Source organism: Schistocerca gregaria, chromosome 6 (genome assembly GCF_023897955.1).
Source record: "Schistocerca gregaria isolate iqSchGreg1 chromosome 6, iqSchGreg1.2, whole genome shotgun sequence".
In the NCBI taxonomy this organism is placed as follows: domain Eukaryota; kingdom Metazoa; phylum Arthropoda; class Insecta; order Orthoptera; family Acrididae; genus Schistocerca; species Schistocerca gregaria.
The window spans coordinates 529,868,143-529,887,317 of NC_064925.1; the positions used below are offsets into that span (position 1 = coordinate 529,868,143).

The following is a 19,175-nucleotide window of genomic DNA, read 5'->3' on the forward strand; positions in this document are numbered from 1 at the left end:
TCTGCGAAACCCTACATTTCAGCAGGATAATGCACGGCCGCATGTTGGAGGTCCTGTACGGGCCTTTCTGGATACAGTAAATGTTTGACTGCTGCCCTGGCCAGCACATTGTCCACACCTCTCACCAACTAAAAACGTCTGGTCAATGGTGGCCGAGCAACTGTCTCGTCACAATACACCAGTCACTACTGTTGATGAACTGTGGTATCGTGTTGAAGCTACATGGGCAGCTGTACCTGTACACGCCATCCAAGCTCTGTATGACTCAATACCCAGGCGTATCAAGGCCGTTATTACGGGCAGAGGCGGTTGTTGTTGGTACTGATTTCTCGGTATCTGTGCACACAAATTGCGTCAAAATGTACTAACATGTCAGTTCCAGCATAATATATTTGTCCAATGAATACCCGTTCGTCATCTGCATTTCTTCTTGGTGTCGCAATTTTAATGGCCAGTAGTGTATTTCTTGTGGTAAGGGTCTCTAACATTGATGCGATAGGCACGTCTTTGTCACGTAACACAAGCAGTTTATACACAAATGGCTCACTCGAATCACTTATTGAAGAAGTTGTACCGAGTGTCTCATTTCCAACCCACGATGTGGTATTTTAGAACATTATGATTAAAATTATTTAACCGGAACTTTATTTGACCCTGCAGACGTGACTTGTCATAAAAATGGTCATCAAAAGAAGATGTCAGGAAGATGTTCGAGCAATACCAAGGTACTGATTAACTCTCAAGCACATAAAAAAGTGCAACACATTAAATAGTAAATACATAACATAAAATAAGCCGTAGCTGGAAATCGGTAGAATATTTATAATGTAGATTCATGGACCAGTGTTGTTCGATTTTCAGCCTGCGTTGCCGACGTCTACGTGCCTCGTAGCGTCAGTTGCGTCTGCAGACAGCAGCCGGTGCAGCTGTGCTGGCTCCACCCACTACTGTCTCCGCATGACGTCACACGTGTGCTCAACGGGGACTCTCTCATAGTCACGCAATAGCGTCTGCTGTTACATTTCAGCTTCACAACAAGTATCAAACTGAAGAGTCGGGAACAAAAGCTGCATCGAAAAAAATATAGTTTACCATGTAGGGCGTGGTTCTCTGGGACCGCCTTGTTTGTTCTAGACATTGAAAAGAAACTCTTAAAGAAACTGTAACCTCTAGCCTGCCTGTATTAGCAAGACAGCGCTCCGACAAATGTAGCATTATGCTCACGTATGTGGCAAAGGCAATGGGCGTTGCAGATGGTACACAGACGTGTTTACTAACAGAATTCTCTGCGATAAAAAAAGAATTAAGCAATGCGAAGGACTGCATATGTCTATATATATGAGTCTGTCGAGGGCATTTCGGAGACAGGATACAACCATGGCTCGTTTGGCTGCCCTGTCGTTGCTGACGATCGTCGGCGTCGCATTCGGTTAGATAACTTTATGATCAAGTTAATCGCTCAGTGACGAACGTTTAATAGACAGACGTTATGCAAAAATATCTCGTACGGTTCTGAAGCTTAATTTTAATTTTTTATAGGGGGAATTTAATCTCATGTTTACAGAATTCGAATGTCATACTCCGGCACTGTGTCAGTTAATAGACAAACGCAGTTAACTTTACCTTACCGTAAATATACATGTTGGCCAGTTTTATGAGACGTTTCCCTCTATTTTTTTTTTCTGTGACGTGTTTCGCAGGCGCGACATACAACTACACTGAGGTCATCTACAAGTCGCTGCTGTTCTACCAGGCGCAGCGCTCTGGCAAGTTGACCGGCATGGATCCTCTAGTTTCTTGGCGCAAGGACTCTTGTCTCGACGATAAAGGAATCTTCGGCGAAGACCTCACGCAAGGTTACTTCGACGGTATGTATTAAAAATATCGAAAAATGACACGCAAGCAGTAGTATTAGCTTTTGTTGTCAATTGTGGTAATTTCACCCTTAAAAAAAAAGGACAAACATTTCCTAAATATAGCTGCAGTGAGGCATACATTTTGTGGACCTTCATTGACTTTGCACAACGTGTAAAAAAGTAATGTTTTTATTTTTCACGATTTGCAAGTACTCTACGACTGCCCTATACTCAAGGATCTGTAAAACACCTCATATGACAGAATCAGAACGCCTAATACCATTAAAACGTTTCATCAACTGTTAAAGCACACTGTTCTTTATGTTAATTGCAGTCATTGTAGTTCTGAATGGACAGTTATAATTTTTTAAGCAATTTATTGCGGTCTAGAAAGTTTGCTGGAGACGGTATAAAAATTACTAACGTCACAGCTTGTCGTTCTAGTACGTAAGTAGGCAACTAGGTCTAGATTCACGGATTATTTAACAAGTAAATACATTAAACATTTCTTGACGATTACAGTTATTTCCTGTAAATGAATATGAATTAAAAACCCAGAAAATATATTAGTCTTGAGTTTTCACATATGTTTAACTGCAGAAATTGCGCATGTGCACTAAATTATAGCACACTAAAGAAAATAACCTACAGCAATCGTAATTCCATACTCTATCAGTCCACCTAATCTTCAACGTTTTTCTGCAGCACTACATCTCAAGTTTCGGTTTTTACACAGTCTGTGCTTCGTTAACATGCAAGGCTGTGTTCCAAACGTACATTCCCAGAATCATTTTAATTGAATCAACTGTGACTTCTTGGAGAAACATTGTAAATTAACTGAAGAAACACAGTTTCTGCCTTGTTTCGCATTTTTTGTTATTAATGTTACTGCAGAACCTAGGTTTCTGGTTATAAGCCCATTTTCAAGTACATTACTGATTCTCAAAGATGATAATGCACAGATAAACACGATGCTAAGGCAAAGACAGCAGTCTTAATTTCTTAAAATATCGATCCATAGCGTAATCGAAAATTACTTCAATGACCATTTTTTAACAAATTACATATGGACTTACACAATTCAGCAGGATTCTAACATGACGGGACTAGAGTTGTGCATCAACGAAGAACTTTTTATCTACTTATTTCTTTTATTTATTTATTTATTGTTGCGTGGGATCAAATTAAGGAGAAGTATCCACGGTCATGGAACAAGGCAATACATGAAATTATTACACGATATTAGAAACAGATAAAATGAAATAAAATAAAAACATATTTAGGTGACAAGCAAGTTTAAATAAAGAAAATCAACAATGTAACACAGCAATTTGCTTAATTTTTTAGATCTTCCAGGAGCTCCTGGACAGAATAGAAGGAGTGAGCCATGAGGAAACTCTTCAGTTTAGACTTAAAAGAGTTTGGGCTACTGCTAAGATTTTTGAGTTCTTGTGGTAGCTTATTGAAAATGGATGCAGTAGAATACTGCACTCCATTCTGCACAAGAGTGAAGGAAGTGCATTCCACATGTAGATCGGATTTTTGCCTAGTATTAACTGAGTGAAAGCTGCAAACTCTTGGGAATAGGCTAATATTGCAAACAACAAACGACATTAAAGAAAATATATACTGTCAGGGCAATGTCAGAATTCCCAGACTATTGAATAGGGGTCGACAAGAGGTTCTTGAACTTACACCACATATAGCTCGAAGAGCCTGTTTTTGAGCCAAAAATACCCTTTTTGAATCAGAATAATTACCCCAAAAAATAATACCATACGACATAAGCGTATGAAAATATGCAAAGTAGACTACTTTTCGTGTTGAAGTGTCACTTATTTCAGATAGTGTTCTAATGGTACATAAAACAGCATTTAATTTCTGAACAAGATCTGGACATGGGCTTTCCACAACAGCTTACTATCTATCCGAACGCCTAGGAACTTGAACTGTTCCGTCTCGCTTATAATATTCCCATTCTGTCTGATCAAAATATCGGTTTTTGTAGGATTGTGAGTTAGAAACTGTAAAAACTGAGTCTTACTGTGATTTAACATCAAATTATTTTCCACAAGCCATGAACTTATTTCATGAACTACATTATTTGATACTGTTTCAATATTTCACACAAGATCCTTCACTACCAAGCTGGTGTCATCAGCAAACAGAAATATTTTTGTATCACCTGTAATACTAGAAGGCATATCATTTATATAAATAAGAAACAGCAGTGGCCCCAGCACCGACCCTTGGGGAACGCCCCACTTAACAGTGCCCCATTGGGACTGAACATCACTACCACTGTCAATATTGAGGAGAATTACCTTCTGCTTTCTGTTCTTCAAGTACGAGGCGAACCAATTGTAAGCTACTCCCCTTACTCCATAATGGTCCAACTGCTGCAGTAATATTTTGTGGTCAACACAGTCAAAAGCCTTCGTTAAATCAAAGAAAACTCTTAGCGTTCGCAACCTTTAATTTAATCCGTCCAAAACCTCAGAGAAAAAGAGATTATAGCATTTTCAGTTGTTAAACCATTTCTACAACCAAACTGAACATTTGACAGCAAATTATGTGAATTCAAATGCTCCAGTAACCTTGTATATACAACCTTCTCGATAACATTAGCAACCACCGATGGCATAGAAATAGGTCTATAATTTTCAGTATTGTCCCTGTCTCCCTTTTTATAAAGTGGCTTCACTACCGAGTACTTTAATCGGTCAGGAAACCGACCGCACCTAAAGGGAAAGTTACAGATATGGCTAAGTACTGCGCTAACATACGTAGAACAATACTTCAGTATTCTGCTAGATACCCCGTCATATCCATGAGAGTTCTTGTTTTTAGTGATTTAATTATTAACTCAATCTCCCTCTTATCAATATCGTGGAGGAGCATTTCAGGTAACAGTCCAGGAACACTTTTTTCTAAGAGCGCTGTATGATTCCTGTTGGGACTAGGTTTCTATATAGATCACCTGCTATATTCAGAAAGTGATTATTAAATACTGTACATATATGCGACTTATCAGTAACACGAACATTCCCACTATGCACTGATTCTATATCCTCGACATGTCTCTGCAGACCAACCACTGATGCTTGTATCCTGCAGTTGTAATATCATCCCAAAGAGGTGAATAGCTGAATTGGGTTGCTCGTTTAATACCAGGAGTGGGGCCGTACACATCTGTCTTTTAATTCCTAAATTTCGAATTGGTTGAGTTTAGCTCCTTTTTCCTCTGTGTGTAAGACTTCTACACCTATTATGTATTTGTGGTTATTTTCTAGGCAATGTTCCGCAAATGCTAAATGAGGATTCTTAAATCTCCAGCCTTTGCGAAACATTACCTGAACAATAACCACAAATACATAATACTCGTAGATGTGCAAGTCTTACACATAGAGAGAAAGGGCGCTAAACTACAACATCATGCAAGACGTTTAAATTTATTACTTCTTTGCTAGTGACTCTATTCCCAACACATTTAGATTCAGTATCCGAACATGACGCTGACTGTTTTGATGCAGCCCGCTACAAACTTCTTTCCCGTCCAACCTCTCCATCTAAGAGTAGCACTTTTAACATACGTCCTCAAATATTTGCTGACTGTATCCCAATCTCTGTCTTTCTTTGCTGTTATTATCCCCTTCAGCTTCTTCTAGTACCATAGAAGTTAGTCCTTAATGTTTTAACATATGTCCTACCACGCTGTTCCTTCTTATTTTCAATGTCCTCCATACAGTCCTTTCCTTTCCGGTTCTGCGCAGAACACCCTCAATCCTTACCTTATCAGTCCACATTATTTCCAACATTCGTCTGCAGCACCACAACTCAAATGCATCGATTCTCTTCTCTTCTCACGGTCCATATTTCACTACCATACAATACAGTGGTCCAAACGTACATTCTTAGAAATTACTTCCTCAAATTGATATTTGTAGACATCTCTTGGCTAGGAATGCCCTTTTTCCAGTGTAGGTCTGCTTTTGATGTACTCATTGCTCCGTTGGGATGTTTTTCTGCCTAAGTAGCAGAATTTCTTAACTTCATCTACTTCGTGATCATCAATCCTTAAATACATATTCTGAACTCAACAGACTGTTTCTCCCATTCAGCAGATCTTGTAATTCTTCTTCACTTTCACTGAGGATATAAATGTCATCACAGAATCTTATCAGTGATATCCTTTCACCTACTCTTGAACCTTTCTTTCATTTCCATCGTAGCTTCTTCGATGTATAGATTGATCAGTAGGGGTGAAACACTACATCCCCGTCTTACGCGTTTTATAGTCTGAGCACTTCGTTCTTGCTCTTCCACTCTCATTATCCCTTCATGTCTGTTGTACATTTGTATATTATTCTTCTCTCCCTATATCTTATCCCTATTTTTCTCTGAAAATCGAACATCTTCCTCCAGTTTGCATTGTCGGCCGCTTTTACGGAGTCAACAAATCCTATGAACGTATCTTGATTTTTCTTTAGTCTTGCTTCCATTATCAACCACAACGTAAGAAATGCCTCTCGGCTGCCTTTAGTTTTTCTAGAACGAAACTGATCGTCATCTTACATATTCTCAATTTTCTTTTCCATTCTTCTCTATATTAATCTTGTCAGAAAACTGAATGCATGAGCTTTTTAGCTGATTGTGCGATAATTTTCGCACTTGTTGCTTCTTGCTATCTTCAGAATTGTATGGATTATCTTTCTACAAAAGTTTGAGGGTATATCTCCAATCACATACATTCCACACATCAACGTGAATAATCGTTTTGTTACTATTTCCCACAATGTTTTTAGAAATTTGGATGGAATGAAATCTATCACTTCTGCTTTATCTGCTCTTAAGTCTTACAAAGCTCCTTTAAATTCTGATTGTAATACTGGATCCCCTATCTCTTCCCCATTGACTCATGCTTGTTTTGCAATTGTGTCAGACAAATCTTTCCGCTCACAGAGGGTATCGTGTTCTCTTTCCACTGATCTGCTCTCGACTCTGCATTTAAGAGTAGAATTCTCTTTGCACTCTTAATGTTATCACCCTTGCTTTTTATCTCACCAAGGATTGTTTTGACTTTTGTATATGCTGAGATGGTCTTTCTTACAGTAATGATTTTCCGATTTCTTCACATTTTCTCATGTAGCTGGTTTGCATTTGCTACCCTGCATTTCCTGTTTATTTCATCCCTATTTCTGTGTTCCTGAATTTCCCTGAACAGTTTTGTACTTTCTTCTTCCATCGACCAAATAAGCATTTCTTCTGTTACCATGGTTTCTTCGTAGCAACCTTCTTTCTACTTATGATTTTTTCACAATTTGTGTGACTACCTTTTTTAGAAATGTCCTTTTACTTTCAGCAGAACTGCCTACTGAGCTCTTCCTTATGGAAGTGTCTACAGCCTCTGAGAGCTTCAAGCGTACTTCTTCCTTCTTGGGTACTTTCGAATCCCAAATCTTTCCGTATTGATTCATCCTGAGTAGTCTCTTAAACTTCAGACTTTCTTAATCACTACTAAATTATGATCTGCTCCTGAGTGCGCTTTACAGTGCAGTACCTAATTTCGAAATCTCTGTCTTGCCAGCTGATATTTATTGCAGAACTCAATTAATCTTTTTCCTCTCTCATTACAGACACCAAACCCATTTTCTTTGCCGGCCGTTTTGGCCGAGCGGTTCTAGGCGCTTCCGTCCGGAACCGCACTGCTGCTGTGGTCGCAGGTTCGAATCCTGCCTCGGGCATGGATGTTTGTGATGTCCTTAGGTTAGTTAGGTTTATGTAGTTCTAAGTTCTAGGGGACTAATGACCTCAGATGTTAAGTCCCATAGTGATCAGAGCCATTTGAACCCATATTCTTTCTTCTGCTCCTTCTGCCCCTAAAACCGCATTTGAGTCTCCCATGACTATTATATTTTCAACTCCGTTTAAGTATTGAAACACTCGTTCAATATGCTCATACACTTTCTGTATCTTTTCATCTTCAGCTTGCGACGTCGGCATGTGTACCTGAACTATCGTTATGAGTGCTGATTTACTGCCGATTCCGATCAGAACAACCCTATCACTGAACTGCTCACAGTGACACATTCTCTGCCCTACCTTCCTATTCATAACGAATCTCCAATGTTACTCCAGTTATACCATTTTTTGCTGCTTTCGATATTGCCCTATACTCATCTTCTTATTAGAAAGCCTTGTCTCTTTTCATTCCTCGCAAGTGATCCTCACCATATCTAGATTGAGCTTTTGCATTTCTCTTTTCAGGTTTTCTAGCTTCCGTAACACGTTAAAAATTCTGACATTCGACGCCCCGTCTCGTAGAACGTTTTTCTTTTATTCAGCCTTTGTAACTAATGTAACTATAAAATTATGTCATTGCTTGAAACACAGTTCAGGACACGTGACTTCATAAACATTGAGCTGCATGAAAACGAAACTGCAGAGCAAATTTCGGCAGAGAGACGGGAGAATTACGTATATAAATTTGTGTGAAGCATGTGAAATAAATGTGAAGTATGTGGCATGTGCTTATGTGGGTAAATTCACAGGTAACAAGGTCCTCCTAAACTTGTGGATCGATTCAAGCAAATTCGATACTCATATTACTTATTCTCTGAAAAGAAATGCTGTGGGGGTAAGAATGAACAAGGTCTTGCTTGAGTAGGGGTGATAGCGTGGAGAGAGAAGGAAGGGAGGGAGAGGTGGACACAGATATGGGATAGAAGGAGACGCACCTAGAACGGGGGAGGGGGAAAGGACAGAAGGGTACGAGGAGGAGATGGACAGAGAAATGGAAGACGAGGAAAATATCATACCAAGTACTACCAGAAAGATTTGATACTGTCCCACCAGCATCAGGCAATGATATAGTTCCAGTATGATGAGGTCCCACCACACTTTGCTGCTGATGTCAGAGAACGGTTAGACAATGTGCTCAACAACTGTGATAAACGGAAATGCCGTATGGCTAGGTACTTCCGTCGGGTAGGCCGTCCGCCTGGTGCAAGTCTTTCGAGTTGACGCCACTTCGACGACTTGGGTGTCGATGGGAATAAAATGATGATGATAAAGACAGCAAAACACCGAGTCCCTGATCGGAGAAAATCTCCGTCCAAGCATGGAATCGAAGCCGGTCAGTTAGGTACAACATACCGTGGCTCTGACCACACAGCTACCAGGAGCGGACAACAACTGTGGTGAAATGGTAGGGGTGTGCTATTACGTGGCCATTACCACTACGTTCTCCCAACCTCACTCTCATGGATTTCATTTTTTGAGGAGAACAAAGCGTTTGGTGTACGACACACTGATAGAAAGAGATGATCACCTGTTTAGCCGAAGCTGCACCCATATTCGTTTAGCACGCGAGTACCAGATGCGCATTAATATAAAGAGGCGAAGTATTCAAGAAAATGGTTCAAATGGCTCTGAGCACTATGGGACTTAACATCTATGGTCATCAGTCCCCTAGAACTTAGAACTACTTAAACCTAACTAACCTAAGGATATCACACACCACCCAGTCATCACGAGGCGGAGTAAATCCCTGACCCCGACGAAGTATTCAGCAACATCTCTGAAGCAATATTCATCACACAGGAGTCTTAACGACATCTCTGCATATCAGTAGTGACCAATATTCATGGACCCATAGCGAAGAAATGGTGCACATGTGACGTTTTTACCACATGAAATCTTCCTTTTTATCTTCTCTAAACACAAAATTTGTATAAATACTTCTTTGTATGCAGTATTCTTCCGAATACTAATATACTTTGAGACAAGGGCTGCCGGTACAGTCTTTGTTGGAAATGAGTCGAACACTTAGTTAAAATACCGGGTGATCAAAAAGTTAGTACGAGGGTCGGTCAAAAAATAATGCCTCCCATTTTTTTTCTACTTAAAAAAATTAAGTTAAGTGAAAAATTTGAATTTGGCGCCATTCCTCAAACCTTCTTCTGCAATCCACTGCAGTAGTAACTTTCTGTGTCAACAGGTGGCAGCACAGCAGAAGTTTGTAAGATGGCCGACATCGATGTTCGTTTGAGACAGCGTTGTGTGATTGAATTCTTGAATGCAGAAGGTGAAACGCCCATACGCATTCATGAAAGGCTGAAGAAGATGTATGGTGTTGTGACAGTGGATGTCAGCACTGTTAGACGATGGGTTCGTCGTTGTAAGGAAGCTGAAGGGCAAACACCGTTGACTGACGAAAAGCGGAGCGGCAGGCCGGTGAGTGCAGTGACTCCACACAACATTCAGCAAGTTGATGACATCATTCGTGGTGACCGTCGGGTGACTGCAGATGAAGTGTGTCGCATTATTTCTCTTAGTAAAGTCAGTGTGATCACGATTATTAAACAATTGGGGTACTCAAAAGTTTGTGCACGGTGGGTTCCAAGAATGTTAACCGATCAGAATAAAGAGGCAAGGAAAACAATAGCCTCCCAACACTTGCAGCGCTTCCGTTTGGAGGGAGATGAGTTTCTGAAAAAAATTGTGACCGGGGACGAAACATGGGTGCATTTTTTTGAACCCGAATCAAAGAGGCAGTCAATGGAGTGGCGTCACACAAGCTCGCCGAGGAAGAAAAAATTCAAAACTGTGCGATCGGCAGAGAAAGTTATGGCAACAGTTTTCTGGGATACAGAGGGTGTGATTCTGGTTGATTTTTTGGAGCAGGGATGCACAATAAATTCTGTTCAATACGTCACAACCCTCAAAAAACTTAAAGCACGTCTTCAGCGAGTTCGCCCAACAAAATCAATGGCAGATGTTCTTCTTTTGCATGACAATGCAAGACCACACACCAGTCGTCACACCTCTGACGAGATTGTCAAAATTGGATGGGAAGTTTTGCCTCATCCCCCATACAGCCCTGACCTGGCACCATCAGACTTCCATCTGTTCGGGCCACTAAAAGAAGCTCATCGTGGGATTCATTTTGAAGATGAGGAGGCCGTCAAAACATCCGTGCGTCAATGGCTTAGGAAGCAGAGCTGTGATTTTTACCGTGCTGGGATACATGCCCTTGTTCAAAGATGGACCAAAACTGTAGAGATGGGCGGAGATTACATTGAAAAATGACAAAATGATCCTCAATGTTGTGGTTTTCAACCTATGTAATTGCATTTAAATTTCCTGACAATTAAACGTAGAAAAAAAATAGGAGGCATTACTTTTTGACTGACCCTCGTATAAATTCGAAAACTGAGTAAATCAAGGAATAATGTAGATAAGGAGGTACAAGTTGAAACATATGCTTGGAATGACGTGGGGTTTTAAATAAAAAAAAATACAAAAGTTAAAAAAATGTCCGACAGATGTCGCTTTATCTGATCAGAACAGCAATAATTAGTATAACAAAGTAAGACAAAGCAAAGATGATGTTCTTTGCAGCAAATGCTCAATATGACCACCATCATTCCTCAACAATAGATGTAGTTGAGGAATAATGTTGTGAACAGCACTGTAAAGCATATCCGGAGTTATGGTGAGGCAATGGCGTCGGATGTTGTCTTTCAGCATCCCTAGAGATGTCGGTCGATCACGATACGCTTGCGACGTTAAGTAACCCCTAAGCCAATAATCGCACGGACTGAGGTCTGGGGACCTGGGAGGCCAAGCATAACGAAAGTGGCGGCTGAGCACAGGATCATCACCGAGTGACGCGCGCAAGAGATCTTTCGCGCGTGTTGCAGTATGGGGTGGAGCGCCATCCTGCATAAACATCGTACGTTCCAGCAGGTGTCTATCAGCCAGCCTTGGGATGATGCAATTCTGTAACATATCGGCGTACCTCTCACCCGTCACGGTAGCAGTTACAAAATCAGAATCACGCCTTTCCTCTAAGAAAAAAAGGCCCGATAACGGTAGATGTAGTAAATCCCACCCATACCGTGACTTTCTAGTCGTGCAATGGAGTTTCCACGACAGTTCTAGGATTTTCGGTAGCCCAAATTCTGCAGTTGTGGGAGGGTGAAACAAGCTTCGTCGGTCCACAACACGTTACTCATCCAATCGTCATGTTCCGCCATCTTTTGAAAAGCCCACACCGCAAATGCTCTCCGCGTCACTAAATCGCCAGGTAACAGTTCATGATGCCGATGGATTTTGTACGGATAGCATCGGGGGCTACGCCTCAATGCCAGCCAAACAGTAGTGTATGGAATGCCGGTGCGACGTGCGACTGCAAGAGCGCTGACTTCCCCGTGCTTAGACGAACCCGCAACAGTCTCCATTTCTTCCCGAACTCTCTCAGCAGCATTACGCCTTGTGCTCGGTCGCTCACTACGGGGTCTATCATCTAAACCACCCGTGGCTTCGAACTTCGAAATCATTCTCGCCACCGCTGCATTTGTGAACGGACCTTGACCCGTTCGAATCCATGCCCTATGGCGATAGGATTGTAATGCTGAAGTAGCACATTCCCCATTCTGATAATACAGCTTCACTAAAAGTGCCTTTTCAAGTAACGTCAACTTGTTTCGACTGCTGGCGCATCTGATTATCTCTCTCGTTAGAGCTCCTTTTATACACGATTGTCATGCGCAGTCACTGACATTTTGCAGTCCAGCGCCATCTGTCAGACATTTTGTGAGCTTTGTTGTTGTTTTCTTTTTTGTTCTGATAAAACCCCATGCTACTCCAAGCATGTGTGTCAATTTTGACCTCTCTATCTACCTTATTCCGTGGTTTATTAAGTTTCCAAATTTGTATTGACTTTTTGATCACCCAGTATTTGAATTCCAGGCAACAGTGGTAATTCATATTGAGATACTGTGTAGTTCCTACACCATAAATTAAAAATCTTACGCAAGCGCCTGACAGGTATCGAAGAGAGTGTTTTTCTTTGCAGCGGGAGACTATGTTAAGTTCACGTTCCCCGCGGCGTCAGCGTTCACTGTGCTGTCGTGGGGTGCGATCGAGTTCGAACAGGGCTACCAGCAGGCGGGCCTCCTGGACGGAGTGCGCGACGCCATCAAGTGGGGCACCGACTGGCTGCTGAAGGCGCACCCCCAGCCCAACCAGCTCTACCTGCAGGTGGGCAACGGCACCACCGACCACAACTACTGGGGCCGGCCCGAGGACATCGACTTCCCCAGGCCAGCCTACCTTCTCAACGAGTCCTTCCCAGGTGAGTTCCTCTTCAGATCTTTAAGGCTGTAGTTCTCCACTCCAACCGATGCCCGCGTACCATCTCGTCCCAGCATAACAGCAGCGTGCCACATCTCTAGCGATCTACCATATCTAAAAAAGGCACTTGCAATTCTTTCCTTGTACGATCCCATCAACGACTCGTACTGATAGCAATTGGAAAGCACCACAAGACGAGACACACACACACACACACACACATGCTCTCGCGCGCGCACAGCATATACACTACTCGTCATTAAAATTGCTACACCACGAAGAAATGTACATGATAAACGGGTATTCATTGGACAAATATATTGTACTAGAACTGACATGTGATTACATTTTCACGTAGTTTGGGTGCATAGATCCTGAGAAATCAGTACCCAGAACACCCACCTCTGGCCGTAATAACGGCCTTGATACGCCTGGGTATTGAGTCCATCAGAGCCTGGATGGAGTGTACAGCTACAGCTGCCAATGCAGCTTCAACACGATACCACAGTACATCGAGAGTAGTGACTGGCATATAGTGACGGGCCAGTTGCACGGCCACCACTGACCAGACGTTTTCGATTGGTGAGAGATCTGGAAAACGTAATGGCCAGGGCAGCAGCCGAACATTTTCTGTGTACAGAAAGGCCCGTACACTACCTGCAACATGCGGTCGTGCATTATCCTGCTGAAATGTAGGGTTTCGCAGGGATCGAATGAAGGGTAGAGCCACGGGTCGTAACACACCTGAAATGTAACGTCCACTGTTCAAAGTGCCGTCAATGCGAGCAAGAGGTGAGAAAGACGTGTAACCAATGGCACCCCATACCATCACGCCGGGTGATACGCAAGTATGGCGATGACGAATGCACGGTACGCAAGTATGGCGATGACGAATACACGGTTTCAATGTGCGATCACCACGATGTCACCAAACACGGGTGCGACCATCATGCTACTGTAAACAGAACCTGAATTCATCCAAAAAAATGACTTTTTCCATTCGTGCACCCAGGTTCGTCGTTGAGTTCACCATGGCAGGTGCTCCTGTCTGTGATGTAGCGTCAAGGGTAACCGCAGCCACGGTATCCGAGCTGATAGTCCATGCTGCTGCAAACGTCGTCGAACTGTTCGTGCAGATGGTTGTTGTCTTGCAAACGTCCCCACCTGTTGATCCAGGGATCGAGATGTGGCTGCACGATCCGTTACAACCATGCGGATAAGATGCCTGCCAACTGCTAATGATACGAGGCCGTTGGGATCCAGCACGGTGTTCCGTCTTACCCTCCTGAAACCACCCATTCCATATTCTGCTAACAGTCGTTGGATATCGACCAACGCGAGCAACAATGTCGCGATACGATAAACCGCAATCGCGATAGGCTACAATCCGACCTTTATCAAAGTAGGAAACGTGATGGTACGCATTTCTCCTCCTTACACGAGGCATCACAGTAACGTTTCACCAGGCAACGCCTGTCAACTGCTGGTTGTGTATGAGAAATCGGTTGGAAACTTTCCTCATGTCAGCTCCTTGTAGGTGTCGCCACCGGCGCCAACTTTGTGTGAATGCTCTGAAAAGCTTATCATTTACATATCACAGCATCTTCTTCCTGTCGGTTAAATTTCCCGTCTGTAGCGCGTCATCTTCGTGGTGTAGAAATTTTAATGACCCATAGTGTAAATGGGATATATATTTTTTTCAACCTCAGAGTGGTAGCTGAATTAAAGCCACAGTGTAAATCTGGTCAATCTTTGCGGAGATATGTTGCACACTCTCTGTACTCTCTATCTTGCCGATCTACCGCTTCTCGACGGACCACAGCACTTCTCAGTTCGAGCGCACAGTGAACATGTAAGGATGCCTTCAACAACAGTGTGTCCCGCCAAGTGTGAAATTCCTGTTGAGGGGTGTCGCCTGCTTCCATGCAGCCAGCACAGTGTAACTGTCATGTGTTTCCTCTTTCAAGCCAATTATCGGACAGTGGGAAGTGTTTGTCGACCAATCACACAGCATAGAATTGGCTCTCGTCATCTTTGGTTTTCGTCTCTTTACTTAGATCTATCGCTGCCTATGAGGAGAATTTTAGCATGAACAGAAAACTGTATATCAGTGTAGGGTGTTGGGGGAAAAGACGTAGCAAACTTTTTCAAATAAAATAGTTTTGACTTTTTACTGTGGTTTCCATTTCTCGATCGATCATAGGTTTGAAAAAAATAGCATTCGTATATACATACTGGAATATCAATGTTGTAGCCATCTCACGTTTATTAAGGGCACTTGTCTAGTGTCCTGTCATTTTATTTATTTATTTACTTTTGCACAATTACAGAGGCTTGGGAGATGCGTAGAGCGACTGTTGTATGTCAGTTTACTTGCTCATAACACATTCTTTGGCTAATTTTCTCTATTTGTGTTCATGTGTGGATCAATGTGTGAATGATGATGTGTTATACTTGTCTCCACATGTCAGAAGGATTAGGGTAATAGCTCTGCATTGCCAGCGTAACTGGGTTGTTGTAGTGGGTAATACAGACAGCGTGTTGAACAGAACCAAGGCGAGAGCAGGGACAAAGCATTCCCTGGCGAATGTTGGTACTCTCATACCTATGCTAACAAATAGATACCCTACTCTTGACAACAAAGTGGTTGGTCTTGTCTTTCCGTTCTGGAAGTGGTGTTGGATGTTTCTTAATCAACTAGTCAAAAGGATAAAGATAATGATTTAATTTAACTATCTTCTAGTGGACAATTAATCCTTTTCTTTCACCTATGGTGTCTGTTTGGTTACGTCACGAGCTCTTTTCATCTGCAAATTTAAGCCAAATCCGTGCTTTCTTCTCCGTGTACGATACATGTGAAATGGGCTTGATTATTTTGGTTGTAGACCCTGCAGAAGTGTTAGTTTTATTATATAAGGTAGCATTTTTCCTTGCTTATGTGTTCCTATTCTTCTTAAATTCCATGTCAGTGATTATTGTATAGTAATTTTCGGTCATTGTTTGGTACCTGTCATGTATTAATCTTTGTTCGGCTGGCCACTTATCTTTATCATGTGTCCATAATGTCCATGGGATTGTAATATCTTACTGCATGCAGAGTCGCTCACACTGCTTTAATTCAAGCAAATACTTGTGCGCTTTATAAGTTCTGCTTTATTTCCTCATTTTTCCTCGCGGTATGTAGAATTTAACTAGTACTTCCAGGTGTATAATTTCCATTAATTGTGATTTTACCTATCTTTTCAGATTTACTACAGATCTGGGGTTCGCTCTTTTCACGTGCTACACGATGTGTGGCTAGCTTAAAACCATACTTTTTAGGGGTTGACCACGATATACTGATTTGTACGACCATTTGCATGTATACTGAATTATGCGGAATTTTCTTAGTTCTTAACTTATCTGAGTAAGTTGATTTCTTGTGCTCCAACCCACTGTGTTTCTGAGCTTCTGGGCCCTAATATAGGGAATCTAAGTCACTTATTTAGTTGGTAGGTGCTAAATTCTGAGTGACCGTGTTTACCTATGCGTACGGGAGGCCCATTCTGATATCTGATTTTATGATGTTCATACCAATTTGGACACTTACTGTTGATCTGAGTACAAAAGTCCGTGGCACAACCATGTTGGTATGATTTAGTCTCTGAATTCAGAATTAGGATGAGCTCAAGGAGTAGATGGTGTAGTTTTCCTGTGTGAAACAGTAAACAAATGATTTTGAGTGTTTTCTTGCCTCTCTCTGTTGTAGTTTCCCCGTAATACTATGAGGAAGATTGACTGTTTTCGTATTTACGATTGCCTTAGTCACTGTAGCACAATTTTTAACGAATCATTCACGAGAAGTTTAATGTGTTTGATGAACCCCAAGAACGTCTTGAGGTGAACTATATGTTTGCTCGTCATCCTTGTTGAGTAATAAATCTACAGTCCGTTTTCGTAATCTGTTTGTTGTGTGAATTACACTAAAATTTCTCTGCCCTTATCCTCTTCCAGTCCATGCCATGAGTCGAAAGCCTTGCAGTATAAATTGCAAATTAGATCATTCGTATAATGAAAGAAAAGAAGGGATGATTCCAGAAACTTATTTACGTTTTCCCTTGCCCTTTAATTTTAATATGAGAAGTAGTAATAAAATGATGTAAGTGTCTGTACAGATCTTATGAATTAATAGTACTGACTAAGGGTTAATAACGTTAATTCTGGCAGTACTTATACTACTGATGCTATCAATAATAATGATAATAATAATGACAATAGTAATAATAAAGATAGTGGCTGATAAAAAATGAATTTGTAGGTCTACAAAAAGCTATCTTCTGATATAGCTAGTTCTGGGGAAGGGAAATCTTAGAACATGACGAAGATCTGGTTGGAAAGAAAGATGTAAAGGGGCAACGAGTTCGTATTGGGACAACAGTAGTCACTATTGTTCATTCAGTAGATATGTCATAAAAATTCTTTCGAAACCGCATAAGTTATTCAGTCCTCTAATAAAATGAGGGACGTTATTCCGAAGTCGAGTTACTGCTACTGAAAAGGACGTAGAGAAAGTGGCTGAGTGATGAAATGGCACAGAAAGGATTTTGATCTGATGGTAACGGGTGTTCACGACATGTAAGTCAGCCAAGAGCGTTAAGGCCAGTAGAGATGTGACGAACAGTGTACGTTGGTAAGAGAGTAGAGAAGACAGAGGGCTTGGAAAGCTCTGCGCTTCACTGCATGTAGCCAGGATTGCTGTGCACCTGATTGTGAAATATGATGAAAGAGTCGAACGTTAGAGATATATCGAACACAGGCTTTCATAACCAGTTCCAGGCGCCTCGAGCATTCTTGTGAAAGTCCTTGCAGGGCAATATCACTCAAATCAATAATTGGAATTGCAAGGGTTCCTACAAGTTTCTTTTACAGGGTAAGAGGGAAAAGTTTTTTAAATATTTTTATAGTGCAAGAAAAGCTGCGGCGATTTCCAGCACATTGTTGTTACGAGCTCAATTTAATTTAGATATTCGTATATTATTAGTTACAGAGACTTTAGTGAGGGAGAGAAGTTAACATTTGTCCTATTTAGGATTTAAAATGTTAGGAATTCCCAACCATTTAGGGTTAATGAGCATAGAATGACCAACCAGTACAACTTGGCTTTTGGGTGCGTAGAACGTTATATTCTGCGCCCATTTTGATAGTACTGAAATTCTCAATCTCGATCTCTGTGTTCAGGTTTTTTGGTTTTGCACATAGATACAACTGGAGGTCGTCACCATATAAGAATATATGTGATATTTGCAGTAGGACAAAACTAATAATACATTTTTCACACAACGTACGGGAATTCAACCAGGGTTATATTTACAGCGACATATAATAAGAAGAGTATAGGGTCTAATACCGAGCCATGTGACCGCCTGATACTGCCGGCCTCCACTGTGACTCTGTGGAGCCGGATACGTCACACTTTTGGCAAAACGACAGGTGTGAGTGGAACCACTGATCTGCACTTCGCGAGAAATTTAAGCTGCTACGTTCGACAAGCAAAATATCGAAGTCGACTGTGTGAAAAGCTAAGGAGCATATTGTCTCTATTAGTCAACATTCAGGTAAAATACGACTACTACACGTATGATTCATCCCACGTATGACTTTTGCCAATAACAGCATCATATATATATATATATATATATATATATATATATATATATATATATATATATACTCCTGGAAATTGAAATAAGAACACCGTGAATTGATTGTCCCAGGAAGGGGACACTTTATTGACACATTCCTGGGGTCAGATACATCACATGATCACACTGACAGAACCACAGGCACATAGACACAGGCAACAGAGCATGCACAATGTCGGCACTAGTACAGTGTATATCCACCTTTCGCAGCAATGCAGGCTGCTATTCTCCCATGGAGACGATCGTAGAGATGCTGGATGTAGTCCTGTGGAACGGCTTGCCATGCCATTTCCACCTGACGCCTCAGTTGGACCAGCATTCGTGCTGGACGTGCAGACCGCGTGAGACGACGCTTCATCCACTCAACATGCTCAATGGGGGACAGATCCGGAGATCTTGCTGGCCAGGGTAGTTGACTTACACCTTCTAGAGCACGTTGGGTGGCACGGGATACATGCTGACGTGCATTGTCCTGTTGGAACAGCAAGTTCCCTTGCCG

General features: G+C 41.7%; 1 protein-coding gene across 1 annotated transcript in view; it reads left to right on the forward strand.

The window, feature by feature from the left end:
- The first annotated feature begins 1,352 nt into the window (after positions 1-1,352).
- LOC126278365 (endoglucanase A-like) overlaps positions 1,353-19,175 on the forward strand; it is a 49,106-nt gene continuing 31,283 nt past the window's right edge. Inside the window, exons 1-3 of the mRNA XM_049978433.1 lie at positions 1,353-1,429; positions 1,701-1,868; positions 12,718-12,996. Of these exons, the coding sequence (XP_049834390.1) occupies positions 1,378-1,429; positions 1,701-1,868; positions 12,718-12,996 (499 nt within the window). The 5' untranslated portion in view covers positions 1,353-1,377. The remainder of the gene's footprint in view (positions 1,430-1,700; positions 1,869-12,717; positions 12,997-19,175) is intronic.